The sequence below is a fragment of the Tachypleus tridentatus genome, chromosome 12, assembly GCF_004210375.1.
Source record: "Tachypleus tridentatus isolate NWPU-2018 chromosome 12, ASM421037v1, whole genome shotgun sequence".
Taxonomy (NCBI): Eukaryota; Metazoa; Arthropoda; class Merostomata; order Xiphosura; family Limulidae; genus Tachypleus; species Tachypleus tridentatus.
This window is the reverse complement of record NC_134836.1, coordinates 19775952-19798033: the sequence shown is the minus strand read 5'-3', so window position 1 is coordinate 19798033 and position 22082 is coordinate 19775952. Positions and strand designations below refer to the sequence as shown.

Below are 22082 nucleotides of genomic sequence, written 5' to 3'. Positions count from 1 at the left end.
TGGTCTGAAGAATCCAGTTGTTGGACCTAACATTTATAAAATAACCTTCCACTAATTTCTTTAAATTAATATTGACTAACTTCAACAAGTAACCTTTCTGCAAATAATTTTCTTAATTAGTTTCATTACTCTGAATTCAAATGAAATCTTGCCTTTTGCAGGAACTTTTGCCTTTATACTGGTGTTGCTTCATTGTTAACAATATATACATAGTGGAATATTAAATAATAATAAAATACAAAAAGATTCAGATTTGATTGTTATTTTTATGTACCAACTGTGAAATAATTACATTTTCTGGAAAGATATTAGATTTTGAATGTGAAAAAGATCACAAAATTATATCAGTTCTAAGACACAGAAGTCACAGTTGAGAATGCTGTCATCAAAATTATGTAAAAGTTCCAAAACATTATACAAAATGTAACTGAACTCTTTTATTGTTGAGGTAACTGGAAAAGGGAGGCAGCATGAACAAAGTAGCAAACCAAGTTTGTTTATCTTTCAGATGCCTATTTGTTATTCATAACTGATACAAGTTTGATAAGCTTTAACTTATCCTTTGATGATTAGGGGTTTCGTATCACTAGAATTAATGCTTTCAAATCATGAAGCTGTACCATTCTTTAATATGTTTGAGTAATCTTTAAACCTGTTCTGTTTTAATATACAGAATGTTAATTTGTTATATATTTTATTAGATAACAGAAAAATATCTCAAATCCTAATTGTAACACTGACCTTTGTAAATACCTGAAATTTTCACACTTTTAGTTACATATTGTCATAAAGTGTTGTGCACCTGCTGTAGATTCTTAGATCATCTTATTCCACTTAGCCTACAAAATGATCAAACAAGTTTCTCTGTAATAACAGAACGTAACAATAAAACTCAAAATAACACAAACTAGTTTCACTAGTTAACATTTAGTCATCATTCCCTGCTTCACCTTGATGTGGCATGCTTTCAGAAAGTTTGTACAGATATCCCTAAGTGACTGACTACCATCCTTCTTTGAGTACTTCAAAAAATTCATCTTTCACGTTTGGCTTGCGATATTTCTTTAATTAGTTTTACTCAGTCCATAAAATTTCAATGGGACTGATGTCAGGAGACTGACTTGGCCATTCCATAACATCAGTACTCTAATTCCTAAGATATCTTTCAATGACTCCACAACTACAGAGAAATTTGTTTGATCATTTTGTAGGCTTATTGGAATAAGATCTAAGAAACAATAGCAGGTGCACAACACTTTTTATGAGAATATGTAACTAAAATTGTGAAAATGTCAGGTATTTACAAAAGTCAGTGTTACAATTACAATTTGAGATATTTTTCTGTTATCTAATAAAATATATAACAAATTAACATTTTCAGGGAGAGGTACTTTTTTTTCTGTCCACTCTCTGTAGTTTTAACTTTATTCTCAAGAATATCTTCTGTTTTTTCAGCATTAAATTTTTTCAAGATACATTTCTATTAAAAAGAAAACAAACAATATGACCACAACACTCCCAAACAGCAACCTCACAGACTAGGATTTCACAAATGCTAAACAAAATACATGAATTATTAGAAAAAGCACTCAAAACTGTTTCATACATATAGTGTTTTTCACAGTACTCTGGGTTCTTGCTACTAGTACTATTATATTACCTAAAGATCTAAAAGTGTTAAAAAAACAGGTAGTCTATTCATTAAAAGCTCACTTGAGATTTTGTCTTACCCTTTCAACTCGTTCCCAAGACAACAGTGGGTACTTTCCTATTACCTTTTCTGTGAAGAATATTCTTGTCCTAAAAATACATGTTTTCAAAACAGCTTTGAATTTGTCTATAGTGTTTAATAAAAAGTCATGCCTTGTAATTTTTCAACTTGTCTTAGTATTTGCAGCTAGACATAGTTCAAAGGTCAATAAAACAAAAATTAATACATATAAATAGATGTATACTGTCATGAGATTTTAGCTATTCAGAATAAACATTTGTTGTTTCCTGTTACTTTTTATTAGAATAATTGCAAATTGTAATTTAGATTTGTTTCTTATTTTTATAATGGTTATGAAGTCTGTCAAATATATTAGCATGGACAAAATAACAGATCAAATATAGTTTTATTAAAAAAAACATTTATGAAAATGAAACTTTACAATTTTTAGATTAAAAAAAAGTATTTTTAATCCTTAAGTAAAAATTACTTTGCTCTAAAAGATCAAGTCTTCAACTAAAAAACTGATTCCATAACTTAAAAACCTGTATTTTGTATATGAAGGACTTGTAATGCTGAGTATAATGGTTACAACGAGAATTGTTTAAAATATTATAAAATGCTTATGCTATGGCTTTGTAGATAGTCTGGGCTGATTCAATAAACTTGGTAGGTACTTGAATGTTGGTCAATAAGCAGGTAAGTTTATTTACGTCCTGATCTGAAAACACAGTAGGTTAGGATTTCTTCACTTATTCACACAGCACAGCAGTTGCAACAAGTATTGTATAAAATACTATATGAAAGTGAGAGAAAACACTCAGGATATGGCTCTGTACAAAGCTGCATCTGATCATATAAACCTGAACAGTCTGGATTTACTGGTAATACAGGTATGAAGGTGCTTATGAACATAAATGTTTCCTATTTTACCATACTTACACAGAATCAAACACATTCACAGTTTCCAATATTTTCTAAGGTACAGTGAGGTTTGGGTTACTATGCATTACATATATATATAACAAAAGAAATAGCTTCAAAACTGTAATATTCATTACATTAATTGCCAATAGATGATTAAAATCACCATTATAAAACAATAATCAACTGAATATAAGAAAAATTAAAAACTTTTTTCATAAAAATTCATCACACTATCCGCTTCTAATCCAAAGATCATGATAGAGATTGTCAGTGATAACAGCACCAAAAAGCATTGGGGATATCCCAACTATCATACTAAATCCAAAATGCAGATGAAAAACTGGTTAGCAAACATGAAAAATTAATTAATGGTGCAGAGTTGAGTGATTACACCCAGCACATCTTAATCTAACTGCCTTTCATTGTCTCCAGTCAGTTGTAGGAAGGCAGTTACCCCTTAAATATGTCAAAAGTAAAATAAAATATAGCTACCCTACAAATATTTCTACTGAAAAATACCTACTAGAAGTTCTAAAAGTTCCGACAGTGAAAGTTGGGAGTAAGTAACTTGGAGCAGACTTTTTAATGCGATTATTATTGTACTCATAAATATTATGATATCTCAGCAAATACAGAAGGTAGGAGGTTTTAATTCTATATTCTAGCTTGCCAATATAAAAAAGTTACAGTTTATAATTCATATGAAACTACAGACATTGTATTGTGGGTGTAATAAAATGTAAACTAACCAAACCCAGAACATGATATACCAGTGTAATACAAAAAAATCAATACTTTTTGAGATTCATTTCAAATTAAGAAATTAACTAATGTATAATACTAAAATTTGAATTCAAATCTACAGTTTGATACCAAGTGTATTTACATACATTCATAAAATAGTAGCTCAATAAAATTTTGAATGTGAGTTGACAAGCATGATATGCCCTATGGCCACTAGTTATCCATAACGATAGGATTAACATCCTGTAACAATGCAATTCATTATAGCAAACACTTACAAAAGTATAAGTAGCATGGTTAAAACCCAAAGTGCAACAGTCCACATAAGACTACTGAAGAATTAAAAAAAAAGAGTCCAAACAGCAACTACACATCTTATTAAAAACACATGGCTCTATAACATTGCTTATTACAAGGCTTTTAGTAACAAGCCACAAAAAAGCAAATTCATTTAACATAAAGTAGAAGCTATACGTATAGTGCAATACAAAAGTCATTGCAATATAATTAACAGAAAGTAGAAATTATTTGTATAGTGCAACACAAAAGTCCTTCATTATGTATAATTCTTATGATAAATTTAACAGAAACTATACATTACATACTTCGAATCACATAAAAATTACTTATAATTTATAGCTCCTAGAAAAAAAGTAAAAACATACCTTGTAAGACACAAAATCCCTGACAGTCTATAATTCACATAAAAAGGTTATTATGTTTATTGTGAAGCAACAAAAGTTTATAATGACTCACACACAAGTATAATAGAAAGCATGTAATGTGAAGCATCAAAAGATTTTAATATTGTATTATTCACACACAAAGGTACAGAAACACTAACACTGAAAATATATTTCTGATAGACACTTACCTCCTCTCACATAATAGCTTTCTTTGATTGGTTCTGCTCTATATGTACAATTTCAATTCACCATGAGCCTTGAAGTTCCTACCAACTTTCACATGTTTACACATGGTACAGCTGTGCTGTCAGCATCAAAATGAGCATGTGACAACACTCCATGATCAGGAGTGAAGCACATGTTTCTAGCATAGCTGGCTCCTTCCATACTTTTAGAGTACTATCAACACTTCGGGACTGGGCCAAAAAAAATGAAACCAGAAGTGGGGAGGATAGGTAGAAAGTGTGAGAAAGGTACGAATTTATCAGAAATACATTTTCAATTCTACAAAAATATTAGCTTCTGAAACAATACCTTACCTCTGCTTCCATAACAACTACAATCCTATATTGTAACTGTGTAGAAACCAGTGCAAAAGTTACCAAGATGAGTACTCATCCAAAAGTGCCTGTATAAAACCCATAGTGTGAGATACACTAATATATAGGGTCAAATTCATGGATCACTGCACCCTATCTGTACTAAGTATATTCTTCACCCATGATAAAAAATGTGTTGTTAAATTAAATCTGGCAGAATAGCTGTTTTCCAGATTGTATTCTGAGTGTCAAGTCCAGATTAAAACAAGACAATATTGTGTAGTTGTCTTCCAGTCAGCAGTAGGAGGATGGATCCAATTGCCTTCACTTCACGACCAGGAAGCAGAAAGGAAAACAAACTTCTGTTCCAATAACCCAAGCATATGTGTGCAAACTCAGTACACAACCAACATGAGAAAAAATTTTTTATCCAGTTAGCAGCAGGAGGAGGGTCCCAATCAACCATATGTATGAAGACTTGTGTTGGTTGGCCCTATGCCTATCCAATACCAAACCACCTGGGAAGCAACATCCAAACAGCTTTAGGATGGAGGAAAGCCAGGCAACAGAGATAATTCTTTGTGGTGAATTTGTACAGTCTGAGCCCAGGAAGCACTGGGAATTTGTCTTTCAGTCTGTATGAGAAGAAGAGTACTCACCATCTACACCACCACCTTACTCTCAACTGAGTGGAAGCAGTCTCCCTCAGAAGGAAGCCTTCCTGATCCACCACCCCAGCAGCTAAGAACTGGTATGTGGCAAGAATTCTAGCACTCTACTGGGAGAAGAGAAGCAAAAGCACAGTGTGGAGTCTGGAGAAATCCAACACTTTAAAACAATGCAGTTGGTGACAACAAAACCCTATTTGGAAAAGCTGGCCATTCCCAGCTTATTCAACCAGGACTGAAGCAGCAATCTTTACACTGTTTTTATGGTGTGGTGCATACCTTATTTATGAAGCAAGAAACTGTATCAGTCTTATGGAAAGCCTTATCTCATCAATGAACAAAACAGACCTCTGAAGTCTAAGATAAGTATGCCTGGACAGGCACCACTAACTACAGAGCAGAATCCAGGGATGCAGAAAGAGACCATTGTAAGTGTAAGAGATAAAGTGAGAACTTACCCATTCAAAGCCAATACGGATTATAGAGAATAGAAATGAGCAATAAGTGATAGCATGACAAGAAAGAGAGAACCACAAGATGCAGGTAACATGTGACAAACTCATAAGATGAAATTTACATTCCAGTTTGCACAATTTCCTCTAGTAGATAATAGAAGTGAACAGCCAGGGACAGGATCAGAAGACAGATAAAGTGAGAGAAAATGTGAAAGATGTGACAAAAATCTACAGTTAATATGCATAAGCCAGACAAATAAGTCCGTCAAACAAACTGATAGAGATTACAGGTTAGATCCCAGATATAGGATGTGTCTCAAGGAGCAAAAAGATAAAAATGGGACCCATAAAAAGAAGCAGTTCAGACAAAATGAAACAATGAAGAATTTAAGTGGGACAAAGAAGAGGATCATACCAAGAACATAGATGTTCAGCAGATGAAGAAGTAAATGTGAAAATGCTGTCCCCTTCATGTGCCATTTTCAGGAAAAAAAATACAATTCATATGAAAGACAATGTCAATATGTAAAAAGGAGTAAAAAGTAAGTCTTGAGAGAAAGATGCTGCATAGAGAAAGAGACAAACTTCTCAGAGGGATGGAAAGATTAAGGATACAAAAAAAAAATAGGATTCCAAGACTGGGTAAGAGAAAATGGCATGGGAGGAAATGACAAATTGAGGTTCAAAAGTGAAAACCATGGTTATGGTGGTCAGAATGGAGTGATGAGAAGAGAGGATGCAGGGAAGAAGACAGATAAAAGGACTGGCATGCAGGAGAAGACTGGGCCAGCTCTGATTGATCACATCCAAAGTCAGAGCTAAAAGATGCAGAAATGAAGACCAGAAGAGTGTAAATTTGGTACTTAGATGGGTGGGAAAAGCACTCAGAAAGGGAGTATCCAGCTGGGAACACAACTACCAAAACACATGGGAACTAACAGACTAATCAATCAGTAAGATCTTGTCAGGAAAAGAAAGCCAATTTGCTACAAGATTCAAACCATTTGGGATGTGTGATGGATTTATTATCAAATATTTGTTTTAATACTGATGTCTAAGTTAAATGTATATTTAGATATGTACATAATTTATACTGTTAAATCTGTATTGAGAAACTCCCACTTACTCACTAAAATTGTAGAAGATACTCAAGTATAAGAATCAACAATACATGTGTGTGTACATAAACACAAGTGTATTAGCTATATTGTTGTGCAGGCTTAAATTCTGAGTAATCTCCAAGACCTCCTAAATACATCTAAAACTAGTAAAACTTGATATTTTATATGTTAGTTCCTCTAACATAACTCAAAATGGGATTGGTCAATCTGACTAACTTTGTAACCACCAAAAAAATATCAAAATAAATCTAAATTATCCATTTTTTCTTTCTATAATAACTTCAAAATGTAATACAAAACCACATTAATTTATCCTAATTAACACTAAGTTTGTAACAGTATACATCTATTTATAATTACATTTTACTGTTTTATTGCCCTTTGAACTGTGACTAACTACTGCCCACAATTTTATAATTGTTGGAAATCACTTGGGGAATATTACAGTATTGAATTACATTACCCACAAGTTACTACAACTAGTATAACCAGCTCATGTGGGTGCCTCATGAAACATTTTTATTTTATTATTTATTTTACTTAATCTAATCTTAGCTAACCTAAAAATATTCTATTTTTTTATACTACTCACTGTATTGCAATTAACAATTTTTATGTAATTAATTAATGCATCAAACAATACAGACTAATAACATGCAAAAAGCAGAAACATTCTGTTACCTCTCACATATTTTCTTGCTTTCTAACTCTGTGACAACAGCTGTTACAAATTCATCCAAGTTAGTTGTTAACTTTCTCATGGAATGTTGTTCATATTTCAAGTGAAACTGACAGTTAATAATTAAAAACATAAGGTTATAAACATGTCATTTGACAGATGAAAACCTCAAGTTTCTACTGATTATAGGTAGTATATAATTAAACTAAGTATGAACTATTAACAAATTATGTAAGAGAGGATGTGACAGGTGAATGTGGCAAGAGAGATGCGATTTTATGTTCCATAGCTTTGTAACCAAAGTTGGAAACTAATAAATGTGGTTTATCTGAGCAATGATAATTTTATAGAGTAATTTACATTTAAATTCATACTTTTTTGGAGGGGTAGTGGATAAAATATGAATGATGACATGCTAAGAGAAAATGCTGCATGTATGGGAAATTCAGGATTTTTAAAAATATTACCTTGTTGAATTTAATAGTTTAATAGAAATTTGAATTTAAGACAAACTTCAGGTCATGCACAGAGGTTAAAAAAAGAAGCTATGTGTATAAATCTTGTTAACAAGTATCATAGATTGGATATATATACCTTTATTTAACTTCTAAAACTAAATTATAACTTAACTCAGTTAAGAGTTATTGAGAGTTGGCCCATAAAAAGGAGATTTAGTGTTCAAAAACAAAGTGAACAAGACTGGGTGCCCCTTCATGACCGACATAAGAGTCGATGTCAAAATATTTGGGATAGATCATGAATAGATATCCTCATACCACAAGCAAGAATTGATCCAATGCTCAACAAGTGTTAACTGTAACATGATGCATTAAAGACATTGTAGTTGTTACCCATAACTAACAGTTTATTTTGTGGAAAAACTGAAATGCTTTCTGCACAAAAACGAATGATAACAAATTTAAAATTGTCAAATAGGTAGCAGAAAATTAAAGTGAACATAAAGATGCAATGTACTGAGCAAACTATTTTTATGGCTGTACTTGTGATTGGCAAATCAAGAAGTTACAATAGTACTCTATAGTGTAGAAGATATGCTGCACTTGGAATGTGTACTACACTGATGTCAGATGTTCATTTGCACACTTCAGCAAAACTATACCAAATGTTTACAATATTCAAGCATCAAGGACAGTGATGAGATAAAATAGCACATATAGAGGGCATGTACCAATCAAGGAAAGAGAAAAACTATTATGCAAAAAAAACAAGGTATCATAAGAAACTAGCTTTGTAACTAGTTTGTGCTTGTTATAGTTTTCATACTATTACTTTTAAATCAGTAAGCATATGTTCATGAAATTTGGCAGATTATCAATTATCACTACAATACTTTCATACACAAAATATTTATTTTCAATTAAGTCTTAAGATTTATTCAGCAATGTTTTTCTTGTGTCTTTTTTTCTTTTTGGATATTGTCTATCCAACATGCAATATAATTTTCAATTGAAGATCAAAACTACATTTATGCATCAGAAAATGTCCAACTTTCACATGTGAAATATTATAAGTTGTCAAATATTTGTTTTATCTGTTATTTTCACTATCAAATCTCTGTAGTAGGTTCAGTAAATTTGACTGATTTTGTAATCACTATAAAAAAAATAGGAATTAAATATAAATTATGCCTTTTTCATTCTAGAATGACCACAAATTATAAAATGAAAACACAAAAGCTTAGACTAAATAGCTTAAATCTCATAACATTATACATCTGTGTGTGTGTGTGTGTGTGTGTGTGTGTGTGTGTGTGTGTGTGTGTATTATTACATTGACTTTTTAGTGGTCAGGTAACCATATAAAACTGACTGTTTGTCTTTATAAAGTGACCTGTCTTGGTTGTGTTTGAGTGAACTAGTATTTTGTAAAATACAGTCACATTTGAATTTTTATACATATGTATAGAATTACTACTTACAAATAAACTTACTTATGTTAAACACAGAACAGTAAATAAAGAAGTAAAGCAAACCATTATTTCTTCTAGTTATGATAACCTTTGTACTCATTTGATTTTGTTGCTTATCATAAGTTGCTAAGCCTCAGAAAGTTTCAAACATGGAGGATGTGAAATGAAATAATTTTTTTTTAACATTTTACATATACATTTCAAATAAAAAAATCAAATTATTGTATCAATACCATAAAATTATTCAAATATAGTTTATCAAGCTTAGTAATTAAGCTGTATTTGGGTCTAAAAAATAAAATTTCAAGCACACTGAACACTCACTTTACTAGCATGAAGATTTGTATTGAAAGAACAAGATGACATCACAATACTTGAATACAGCTGAAAAAGCCACAAGAGAGGCATTATGAGCTTTCAGTTGGTTATTCATGTTATAGTAAGTATATGTATGAGGGAGCATTTCCAAAAATTGAAAGAAATTAACTCATTTGTAACACTAAAATCTGAATTATAATCTACAGTTTGATCCCAAACTTATTAATATAAATTCATAAAATAGTAATTCAATAAAACAAATGCAATGACATTACCTTTGACATATGATTCACAGATAAAAGTATGATTGAACTTAATTTATACATTCTCCATGAATCTGTGTCTTCAATTACGTGTAGTCCATTTCTGTACACTGAGTGTTGTAACAGGCAAAGACATAAAATTACTCAACAGTATATAATATGAGGACCCTTTCAGTAGCTTGGATATAAAACAATTTGTAATTTGAGAGCTAAGACTGATATACTAATATGTTAATAACACAATAAATCACTGTACATATAACAACACATATACTTTCCATCTGGCATTTTGTAAATTGATATTAAAATGGAGTATTATGTGAACAAATACTATAAAAAGGTAAATACACAGAATTTTATGTATACAAAGAGAAAAGATCACCAACAGCTAAGGTCACAGCTCTCAATTAGAATTTTTTGTTTTGCTTAAATATTTAGTTTAAATCATATTGAGGCTCCAGTTGAACAGTGTTATGTATTGTTTGGTTTTTGAACAACATTTTGCTAGTTCACAAGCTTACTAAACATAAGCTTTATTCTATTCATAATAAAATATTTAGATGAACAAGTTATATTTTGTGTATAGTTTCTTACATTAATTAGCAGCAATAGCTTATATCCAACATTTGAATCTATTTATCTCATAAAATGCATCTTAAAAATTATAATCAGTTAAATATTAATTTCATGTAAAAAATTACTTACATGTTAATTTTTTTATGATCACCTAATTATTTTCTACTTGTATAGTTTGTCTTTACCAGATTTATCTTGACTTATTTGTTTATAAGTCTAATTTACATCTACATTTGGGTCATTCCATGTCAAATCATCCAGATTTTGGAAAATTTTCCAGGTGACCCCCTCAGAACGCCTTGAAAAAATTCATATGTGCTCATCTACCCATATAATAAAAATTGCCAAAGATTAGATCAATATCTCTAATAGTTACTGATTTACAGCCCTGTAAAATTTAATTAATTTTTAGTGATGTCGAAAAAACCCACTTGTAGAGAAATATATATGCAAAATGGCTCGTTTGGGTTGAGAAAATATTTTATGTAGAAGAACGAACAATGTTTCGACCTTCTTCGGTCATCGTCAGGTTCACAAAGAAAGAAAGAGGTAACTGACTGGAAGCTAACCACATGTTTGGAAGGGGTTGTGTAACTGAGTGTCGGAATGTAGAGGGAGGTGTTAGATGTTTGAATATATAATTTTATTTTATTATATTTAATATAGGTATAAAGGCGTTCCTTTATATTGGTTTATTTTGGGTTTAAGTTGTTGTATAAGTAAGGCTTCTTTAATTTTACGTTTGTTTATGTTTGTTTCTTTATTTAGTATTTGAGTGTTTTCTATGGCTATGTCGTGTTTATTTGATTTGCAGTGTTCGAAAACATGTGAAGGTGACTTTTTATGTTCTTTGAATCTGGTTTCCATTTTTCTACTTGTTTCTCCAATATAGAAGTCGTGGCAGTTATCACATTGTATTTTATAAATAATGTTGGTGTGGTGTTTGTCAGTGTAGTTTTTACATAGTATAGACCTCAGTTTTATGCCTGGTTTTTGAATAAATTTGGTATTAACTGGAATGTCGTATTTTGTTACTAGTTTTTGCCAAATGTTGGTTATTTGTCTGCTGATGTCAGGAATATATGATATGCAGCGGTATATGGTTTCAGGATTTTTTTGATTCGTGAGATATATTTACTTTTGTTGGTTGATTTTGCTTTCTGTCTAGGTGTGTGCGTATAATGTTTTCTACGCTTTGTGGAGGAAACTTATTGATGTTAATGAAGTATTGTTTTATTTTGTCTAATTCATTGTTAATTTTATCTGGTGAGCATAGTTTTATGGCTGTGTTTATTTGGTTTCTTAGTATGTTGAGTTTTTGTTTTGTTTCATGTGCTGAGTCCCAAGGAATGTATAGTCCAGTATGGGTGATTTTTCGGTGGATTTCTGTTTTGAATTGTGTGTCGGTTCTTGTAATTTTGAGGTTAAGAAATGATATTTGATTGCTTTCTTCCTGTTCACATGTGAAGTTAATGTTGGGATGTATAGAGTTAACATGATTGAAAAAATTAAGTATGTGTTCTGTAGATCTGAATCCTGCAACCGTGTAATCTACATATCTGTACCAGTATAGTGGTGGATGTAATGCTGTGTTAATTGCTTGTGTTTCAACTTGTGTCATAAAAATATTGGCTAGAACTGGTGATACTGGGTTGCCCATTCTTAGGCCATATGCATATAGTTGTGGTTATTAAACATGAAGTTTGTCTTTATCGTGGTGAATTCTATGAGGGTTGCTAATTGGTTGCTGGGAATGTCTACAGTTGGGTTAGGGTTTTGGATATAGAGTTCTGAGGCTATCTTGCAGGCTTCAGTGGTTGGAACTTCTGTAAAGAGGGATATAACATTGAAACTGGCCATTAAGGCTTTATGATTAAGTTGATTCAGATTAGACTTGAAATTGAAAGAGTCTTTGATGAATGAGATGGCTGATGTTACATATTTGGAGAATGCCCATGCTATGTGTTTTCCAAGATTGTAATTAAACGATTCATATGTGGACATTACTGGTTGTAATGGACAATCTGGTTTATGAGGTTTGGGGATGCCGTATGTTTGTGGTCTGCGCAAGTCGGTTTTACATAGGTAGGAATAAAGTGTTTGTGAAATTGTGTTGGCTTTTTTCATTTTTAGCAGTAATTTGTTTAGTTGCATCTCGTGTGTCTTGGATTGTTGGATTTGTGTGTATTGGTTTAAATTTGTTCGTGTCTAATAGGATGTTCTTCATTTTTTGGATGTATTCATTCGTGTTCATTATTACTATAGTGTTACCTTTATCTGCTTTTAGAATTTTTATGTTTTTGTCTTGTTTTATGTTCTTAATGGAATTAATGTCTCTTTTTGTATGATTGTTTTTTAGCTTTCTGTTTTGTGAAATTATGTTGATGGTTTTGTGAGAAAATTCTTTGAAAAAATCGTTTAAGATGTTGTTTTTAGGTGTTTTTGGAAAATATAAATTTTTAATTTTACCTAGGAAGTTTGGCTGTTGGATGTCAATAAAATTATCTAAGTTGTCTTCTTTCTGTTGGTTGTTTTCTTCTTTTTGTTTTCTGTGGAAAGTATCACAAGTCTCCTGGCTAGATCTTCTAAACATGTTTTGATTTCTATGGTTGGAATGTACCTAGGTGCTATTGTAAAGTATAGTCCTTTGTTAAGTAGATGTATCTCATCTGTGTTTAATCGTCGGTCAGATCTGTCAATTATGAGGTTAGTCAACAGTTTGTCGTGTTGGTGTCTTTTCTCTTGTTTGCATCTTAGTTTTTCTAGTTTTTTTGTCTCTGTCATTCCTAGTGTTGATTTGGTTTATGTTTCGTTGTATAAGTCCGTAAATCTCTGGTTTAATGCAGCATGCCAATTGATGGTCTAGGTTCATTTTTTGTTTTTGTAAGTCATGTAGTTCTTTGTATTTTGTGTTCAACATGGCTTTAAGTAGTTTTTCTGTAAATTTTGGATACTTTTTGTGTATTTATTAAAATGTTTTAAAAGTTTTACCTTTACAAAATTAGGGGTTAGTTGTTCCTTTCTACATTGTTGAATGAAATAGATATCATTTCTTCAATTGATAATTCTTTGGTTTAAATTTTTTAGTTTCTTAACGATCGTGTGAGCGTGTACTGTTAATAGTGGTTTACGGTATGCTAGTTCAGACATAATGGTAACAGGTAAGTACAAATACACTGAGAAAAACACAAAGACTTACACTTCTCGTACAATAGCCGTGATGAAATAATAATTAGTGATGTTGAAAAACCCAGTTGTAATGAAATATACATGCAAAAACGGCTCGTTTGGGTTGAGAAAATATTTTACGTAGAATTAATTGATTAATTTTTGTTATTTTTGACTAATTTATTTTCGGGCAACTTTGGCTGCTTAAAGCTGCAAGAGTAATGGTGGTAAAAGGCTGAAATTTGCTACACTGACTGAATTAATCTCCCAGAATTCAAAAGTGGTCTCAAACCAAGTTTCTCTCTCTTAGGATTTTCATAGTGAAACTGTAAAATCATCTGAAAACCCAAAATTGTAAAAAAACATTGGTTTATTTAATAAGCCATAGCTCTAAGACTTAATATGATACAAAGCTGAATTTTGTTTTCAAGTTTCCTATAACATATCAGTTGATAAATCAGCAATTGTTGTATTTAAAAGTCTATTAGATCTCCTGTAAAAAAATTTAGTTGCATGCAACTTTTTATGAGTTAGCTAAAAATAGTCCTACTTCAGGCCACAGTTTGACCATGTCACCAGTTATTCAGCCTTTTCAGATTTATACCATATATTCTTACATCTCTGAATATGATCTACAAAAGAAATCAGGATGGTGTTCAACCTACTTTTTGAGTTATAATTTTTTAAAGTATCCTTCGACCATACGTTGTTTACTTGAAAAAAAAAAAAAAAACTTCAAATGAATTTGCCAAAAATAAAAATAAAATTACTTAAATTTTACAGGGCTGTAAATCAGAAACTATTAGATATTGATCTAATCTTTGGCAGTTTTTCATATATGGGTAGATGAGCACATGTGAATTTTTTCAAGGCATTCTGTGGGGGGGTCACCTGCAGCCCCTGGATGATTTGACATATTTATGTTACAATTATCTATTTCTGAATATCTGATTGAACCTTACTGAAATATTAAATCATATCTGAGGTCAGTGCGTTTGTAGCCCCAATCAGCATCTTTCTTCATCAGAAGATGGAACCAATCCACTAATTCTCCAAGTTCATAACGTCTAGGTCTAGTAAAAAGAGAAAAACTAGTCAGTAACTAAAGAAAAATACTAAAGCATGTTTCTTTTTTTAAAATTAATAAAACTAAACTATTAAAGTGTGAAGTTTCTTCTAAATATGACAGTAAAGTATCTTACCCAATGGCTTCAAATGTTTTCCCAACAGCATCAGGATCAAAAATGGAATTAACTATAGCCTCAGCTACATCAGACACGAAAACAGGTTGTTTAATAGTTTCCCTTCCCTTCTTCCACAAAGGTAAGTTACGAATATTTCTTCTCCCTAAACATTAAACGCCTTTTAGAATTATTTTGTAACATCACATTAATATACATTCACAAGTCACAACTCTCTCTGCCTTAGTATTAAAGAACAGGAACCGTAACTAATTCTTTCTACATTACAGCATGTATTTTATACGTAGAACAAAATATCTATGAGTGAACTACTCTCCATAGATATGTAAATGATATTTTTTCTTGTAATAATTAAGTTATTTATCTAAAATAAGTTTCATATTTCAAGAACATTTCATATGTAAAAGAGAATCCAGAACATAATCTACTATGTTTACACTATAAAACAGGTCCTGATTATTTATTAGGAACAGTGCCTAAGGCCTATGAAAACTATGGGACAATGAAAATTTTCTTTAAGAGTTAATCTTTGGTTTAACCTATATGGTTAGTAGGGCCTGCTGTAAAATGCTATCCAGACATTTTCTTTTGCAGTTTATTTCATATTTAGTGTAATAAAGTTGAGCAAATAAAGCATGTTTAATAGACAACCCAAATAGCATTCAAAATCTTGACAAAACTGTTGATTATTAAAATTAACATACAGATTATTTTAACCCCTTCATTTGATAACTTACTTTCAAATTATTTTTATCTCTTTCATTACACACTCAGTCCCAGGGCAGTTATTGTAATTATTCTGTGCTTGTTATAGTTTTAATGCTATAAACTTATAATACAGTTAGTGCATCTTAAAAAACATTTGCAGATTAACAGTAAACAGTACAAGATTTTCATAAACAAAATATCAGAACTTTTTAATTATGTTTTAAGATTTTTGAGTAATGTTTTTCTCATGCATTTTTTTCTTTTGAAATGTTGACTATCCAACATGCAAAGTAATTTTGATTTTAAGATTAAAAATAGTTTTACATGTCAAAAATTTTTCAAATTTCACATGAAAAATTGTTATAACCTCCAAATGATTATCAAAGGTTAAAAAAAAACGTGTAAATCTGGTTGATTTGACTGATCTCATAACCACCATAAAAAATTAGAAAATATATATATATATATATATATATATATATAGGCATTTTTTTTCAGTCATGAACAGCTATAAATTATACCAAAAACAAATGTTTAATCTAAATAGATTAAAGCTCATAATATTAAACATTTATATGTATATTTATTATTTTTGTTATACTGAGCTTTCACTTGTAACTGATTAGCATTGCAGAAAATGCAATGGAGTGGTGTATGTGCACTAATGTTACTGTATCCAAGAGTATAAATCTGGCCTTTGCCAAGTGACCTGCCTGCACTGTGTTATAACAGACAAGTTTGTTTTTTTTAAATACATTCACATTTCAATTATATTATATATATGTATGTATGTATATATTTCACACACACACACGCACACGCACATATTATTAATATTTCCAAATAAGTTCTTAAATTTCTGTTTCTTAAAACAAAACAGTAACAAAAAAAATTTAGAAAACAATTGTCTCTTTAGGTTACAAACTTCATATTCATTTACTTTTTGGTGTAAGTTTCTAAAGCCTTATCAAACTTCATACATGGAGGATCCAAAACAATATTTTTTTCAGGTTTTATATATTCAATTCAAAATAACAACAACAACAAAACAATTTACTGAATCAACACCACATAATTATACTATAATTTATCAACCTTAGTAATTAAGCTGTATTTGGGTCTGAAAAAAAATCTTCCCTTACCACTTGGAAACTATCACGAAAAGAAAGAACCATCCAATAGGAGGACATTCTGAGCTTTTGATTGGTCATACAAATGTCACTGAGTAAAGCAGGTGTACGTAAGCAAGTATTTTCAAAAATGGAAAAGCTGGGTGGGGCCACCTTGGTTAATTCAATAAGTATATTAATATCTCAGAAAACAGAAAATATAGGAGGTTCTTTATTTACATTATATCTTGTTAATATAAGTAAATTGAGTATCTAATTCCTAACAAACAACAGACTTTGTATCACAAACATCTAATTTGAACCAATGCTGTATTCAGCATACCACTAACACACAAAAATGTTTTTTGATATTTATTTTAAATTAAGAAATTAAATAATGTATAATACTAAAATTCCAGTTGTAACCTCTGCTTTTATATCAGACTTATTGACACACATTCATAAAATAGTAGTTCAATAAAATTTTGAATGTGAGTCTATTAATTAGATGACATGGCCTTTGACCCATATCTATAAGAAGTCCAGTCTCAATATAATTAACAAATTATTTTGAAACATACATCTAATAACTTATTTTCAAATTCTTATATCAGTAGCACATTTAATTTCACCACCCAGAAACAGCAGAAGATCAGTACCCATATGTACACCTGTTAGTGATAGCACTTGCTATAATCCAAGAGTCAGAATTAAGCCTTTTATGTTATTTCAACACAAAACTAAAATCTTTGATCGAGTTAGAATCAATTATTAAGAGCAATAACAAGTGTAAAATTTTCTTTTTGTCATAAAATATTTGTACATATATGTTTGTATTTTTGAATTTTTAAATGCATCTAAAACTCTCCTAAATGTACTTAAAGAATTGAAAAATGTTCTACTAACCAAGGCATTCAAGCTACTAGATAGTACACATAAAATAGCTTGAAAATCTTTGACGATGATACATTGCTACTACCTGTATTTGTATGCTCAAACAATATACTAAATTAAGGACCAAACAAAGAAAGCTAAATCAAACACTTTCAGTTTACCTATTTATATTTTCCTGCAATTAGTTTTCATGTCAAAGAACTCATAGTTTAGTTTGCATTTCCTGAACTTAACAATGCATTATCTGTGCATGAAAATAAGAATCTGATTTCTTTGAAAAATAAAACTAAAAGAAATTATTAATGCTAAAAATTTGACACTGTATACAACCATGTTTTTTTTAATCTACTATCTATTAAAACTATGTAATTGTGTGTGTGAATGTATGTATGCAAACAATAAATACACAAACAGCTATTTACTTTCACACAATTATATTTTATACTATTTTAAAGGATATCAGATACCTAAACTTAAATAACAAATTCACTTTCTCTGACTTTATTATATGCAACTAACCTTTATCTATAAATGCAAACACAACTCAATAAAGATTACAGAATACAAACAGCTATACCATGGTTGAAATGATCCCCAGAAATTAACAATATTTTCATGAGGCTGCATAGTTAGATGATGGGAAGTTGGTCAATGACAGCAAGAAATAATGAGGTCACAATGACAATGCAGTTTTAGTCACAACAGAAAACAACAGTTTCAGTGAGACCTGGCACCCAAAACTAATGATGGCAACTTACATCAGTGGTCATTACTGTTACAGGAGAAATGCAAGTATTAAACCATCTGCAAGCTACAATAAAGTATAGTGATATGTCTGTTATGGCATGGAGTGTCACTTGGGCTGCTGGATGATTACAGATAGTGATACAAGAAGGGAAAGTCAACTAGCACAGAACAGTTTTAAGCAAGACCTTCTATCCCTCTATGCCAATGATCAGTTTACTACACAAGGCAGCATTCTACATGCAGGATTAACTTCTTCTCATTCGATGTGGATCCCAAAATTATGGCTTCCAGGTCAGCGCATTACCTTTCTCCTGACCAAAAACATTTCTGTATGAAGTGTGACTTGTCTATCTTTGATCGTTCCTTCCCAAACAATTAACTACTACAAACATCCTCATCCAAACCTTTTCCCAAAAGTGAAGTGCAGTTCCATAAGCTCATTCACATCTTGTAAAAACAATGTTTAACTGTACTTCTATTTTAAATATTGTAAAGAGCAGAGCAATTAAGTGCCAATAGTAATCTTTTTTCATTTCATATTTGCTCATTTACTGAAATGGCACTTTCTCTGAAGTATCTATTTACTTACTAGTAGGTTGTGTATAAATTTAAAAATGTTTATAGATGAAAAACACATTCCAAAATGAGTCTCTGTAATTTAAAGCATGACCACAAATGACTTTTCCTCCCAATACTCTTCAATAGTTGATTGTGAATTTTGAATCATGCACATGTTGTTAAGGCATTTTACATCACTGTACTTTTAATCTGTCTACTTCGGCATTTTACAAAGGGGTAATAGAACTTTACAGGAATATTTTATTATTCACCTTATGCTAACATGTTAAAGTCACAAGAGACATGTGTAGCACCTATATATTTTATTTACAGCAATTCTGCAGTGCAGTGTCATCACAGGTAGACTCATGGTACAAGTATGGTACATGTCTAAAGTGAAGGGATATGCATGATCAACACCGAAACAAAAGTCCTTTCCTCAACATAGAGGGAAATGTCAAAAATTGGAGAGATTCTGTGTGAAAGTTAGTAATCAAATGCAGAAAGTAGGGTGGGCATTGTTTGATCATCAATACAATACCCCTAAAAATGTTCACAAAAAGAAAAACAGGCTTTAATAATAAAAACCATTGGTCCATACAGTCCATAGTTACAGATACATTATTTTCCCAAATGAGTCAGGGATTCTAGGGAACCCAGAGTTCTCCAAAACCAAATATTCTCTCAAGTAGGGAGAGAATGAGAAATGTAAACCCTTGTGGCCAGATATCACATAGATTGCAAGCAAAAGAGATAGACTAAATTTGATTAAGACAAAACAAAAAGAAAAGATCAAAAGTGCCAAAGATAAATGGGTGTGAGAAATGATACAGATTCTGGAATAAATCAACACAACAATGGAGTAGCCATAGGAAAAAAAAGGAAAGTAGAAGAAGAGAAGCATCCAAGAAAGGCCTAACAAAAGCAAAGTTAATAAAAAAACACAAAAAACTGTTGGCTCCAGGCTGTGAATATATAAAACAAAGGTATACAAAGTGCCAAGAAATATAATAGAGGGCAATGCAAAATCACAGGTAATGCAATGAACAGGAAAATGTGAAAAGAAAACAGAGAAAGGTGTATGAAAGTATCCAACACATCAACCACAGCTAACCTCAGACTAGATGAAGAAGTATCATTTATTGAGTTGGAAAGAGGTATAAAGGAAGAGAAGAGAAGTAAATAGACCAAGGTGGACAAATGTAAAACAACTGTCAGCAAGAAGTGTCATCAACAGCAGGAGGAGAGACAGGTACCCAAAGAATCTTACAATGTACGTTAGTCACTTTATTAGTGTGGGCATTAGAGTGAAGTACCAGTGTACTGACAAAGAAGATGAGAAAAAAGAGAGGAAGGCCTGAAATCCAAAACTGGAAAGTTAGAAGAAAGAGGAATAGGAGTAAAGGGCAAAGTTAGAAATAAGGGAAAAAAATTAAATATCAAGGCCAGAAATCTTATGATAGCAACAAGGAGGAAAAGAATACCATAAAAGACATCTTGACAAAGAAAGGAACAACATGAAGAAGTACTCAAGGAAGAGAAACAAGAAAGACGGTTTGTTTGTTTTTGAATTTTGCACAAAGCTACTCAAGGGCTATCTGTGCTAGCCATCCCTAATTTAGCAGTGTTAAACTAGAGGGAAGGCACCTAGAACTTTTGCTATTAATTTAGGAGGTTCTAGAAGTTATGCAAATGAAATAAGATAACTGTAGGACAAAAAATATATTTTATTCTTAGTACAAAAACAAGCCTTCTCTCAGACTGACTCAGATCCATAGACAAATGTTTAGTAAAAATACATTACCAATAAACCAAATATTCTGTGCACAACAGACTTGTAAAAAACCAAAAAACACAAAAAAACCTGCAATATTCTGTGAAGCCATTCTTAGCATATTCAGAGTTATAGTATACGTAAATTCATGATTACCAGTGGTTACGAGATTGGTCACTTAATGTTTAATCTCTTTATATACTAACTTGAACAAGAATAGTTGATAACCAAAACAGTTATAAAATGTTTCCCTATATACTAAATATTTAATTAAGATATTTAACTCCATTTGAATTACATAAATCCCTTAACAATAAAAAATAAATTCCCCAAGTATGAAGTATGCCTAAATGAAAATTCTTCATATGAGAATTGTGTTTTTTTTGATAAAGCTACTAAAGTTATCTACCCCCATCATTAATTTTGAGCTAGCAGCCTGATGGAAGGCAATCAGTCAGTAGGACCCACCATCATCATCTCTTGAGCAAATATTTACCAACAAATTGTGGAATGACTGTAACATTACATTGCTCCAATAACTAAAATGGCACACATGTCTGATGTGGAGATTTGATCATGGAATCTACATTTATAGTCAAATACCTAAAACATCAGGCCACTGCATATCAATTTTCAAAATTAACTAAATATTTCTCCCAAAGTGACTTTAGTACCTTGGAGAAAACTGTTTCCTAAGATGTAATAAAAAAAGCCTCTACACACTATGTAAGTAAATTAATTTAAGTTTTAAATAAACCAGGTGTAGATTGAAACAGAAGATATCTTTAAGTGCACAAAGAACATTTTTTATAGTTTTTATAACACAACAAAAATCACTTTCCCTCACTTGACACAAATTACAAAATGACAAGCCTATGCAGTAAGACACTTACAGAAATGGGAATAATATCGTAAGAAACGATCTTCATGACCATACATATCTGCTGGACGAAAAACAGTAGTTTCTGGAAATTCTTGTCGAACAGCTTGTTCTCCAGCCCACTACGAGTTAAAAAAAACAAAACCTTTGTCTACTTTCTTACTATAATATGTATTTTAATTATGAAAGTGATCAAAAAAGAAATGCTGGTTTAAAAAGTTATCAGTTTCACACTTATTTCCTGTACTCACGTTTTATCAATGCTAGTCTGTATGAAAAAAATACACGACATTTAAAGGAATAAAAAAAAAATTATATTTATCTTTGACTGCTCAATCCATAGCATTTACAAAAATATTATTATATGATTTTCTTGAATCATTTCTTAACACCTTAGCTCAAAAATGATTTGTCTTCACTATTTA

At 31.2% G+C, this 22082-nt stretch overlaps 1 protein-coding gene across 1 annotated transcript in view; it reads right to left on the bottom strand.

The window, feature by feature from the left end:
- The window catches only part of ND-39 (NADH:ubiquinone oxidoreductase subunit 39), a 40966-nt gene that overhangs the window by 1782 nt on the left and 17102 nt on the right, over nt 1-22082 (bottom strand). Inside the window, exons 6-9 of the mRNA XM_076472884.1 lie at nt 21671-21779; nt 14988-15132; nt 14748-14858; nt 1731-1800 (exon numbers count right to left, since the gene is read on the bottom strand). Coding sequence (XP_076328999.1) covers nt 1731-1800; nt 14748-14858; nt 14988-15132; nt 21671-21779 — 435 coding nt within the window. The remainder of the gene's footprint in view (nt 1-1730; nt 1801-14747; nt 14859-14987; nt 15133-21670; nt 21780-22082) is intronic.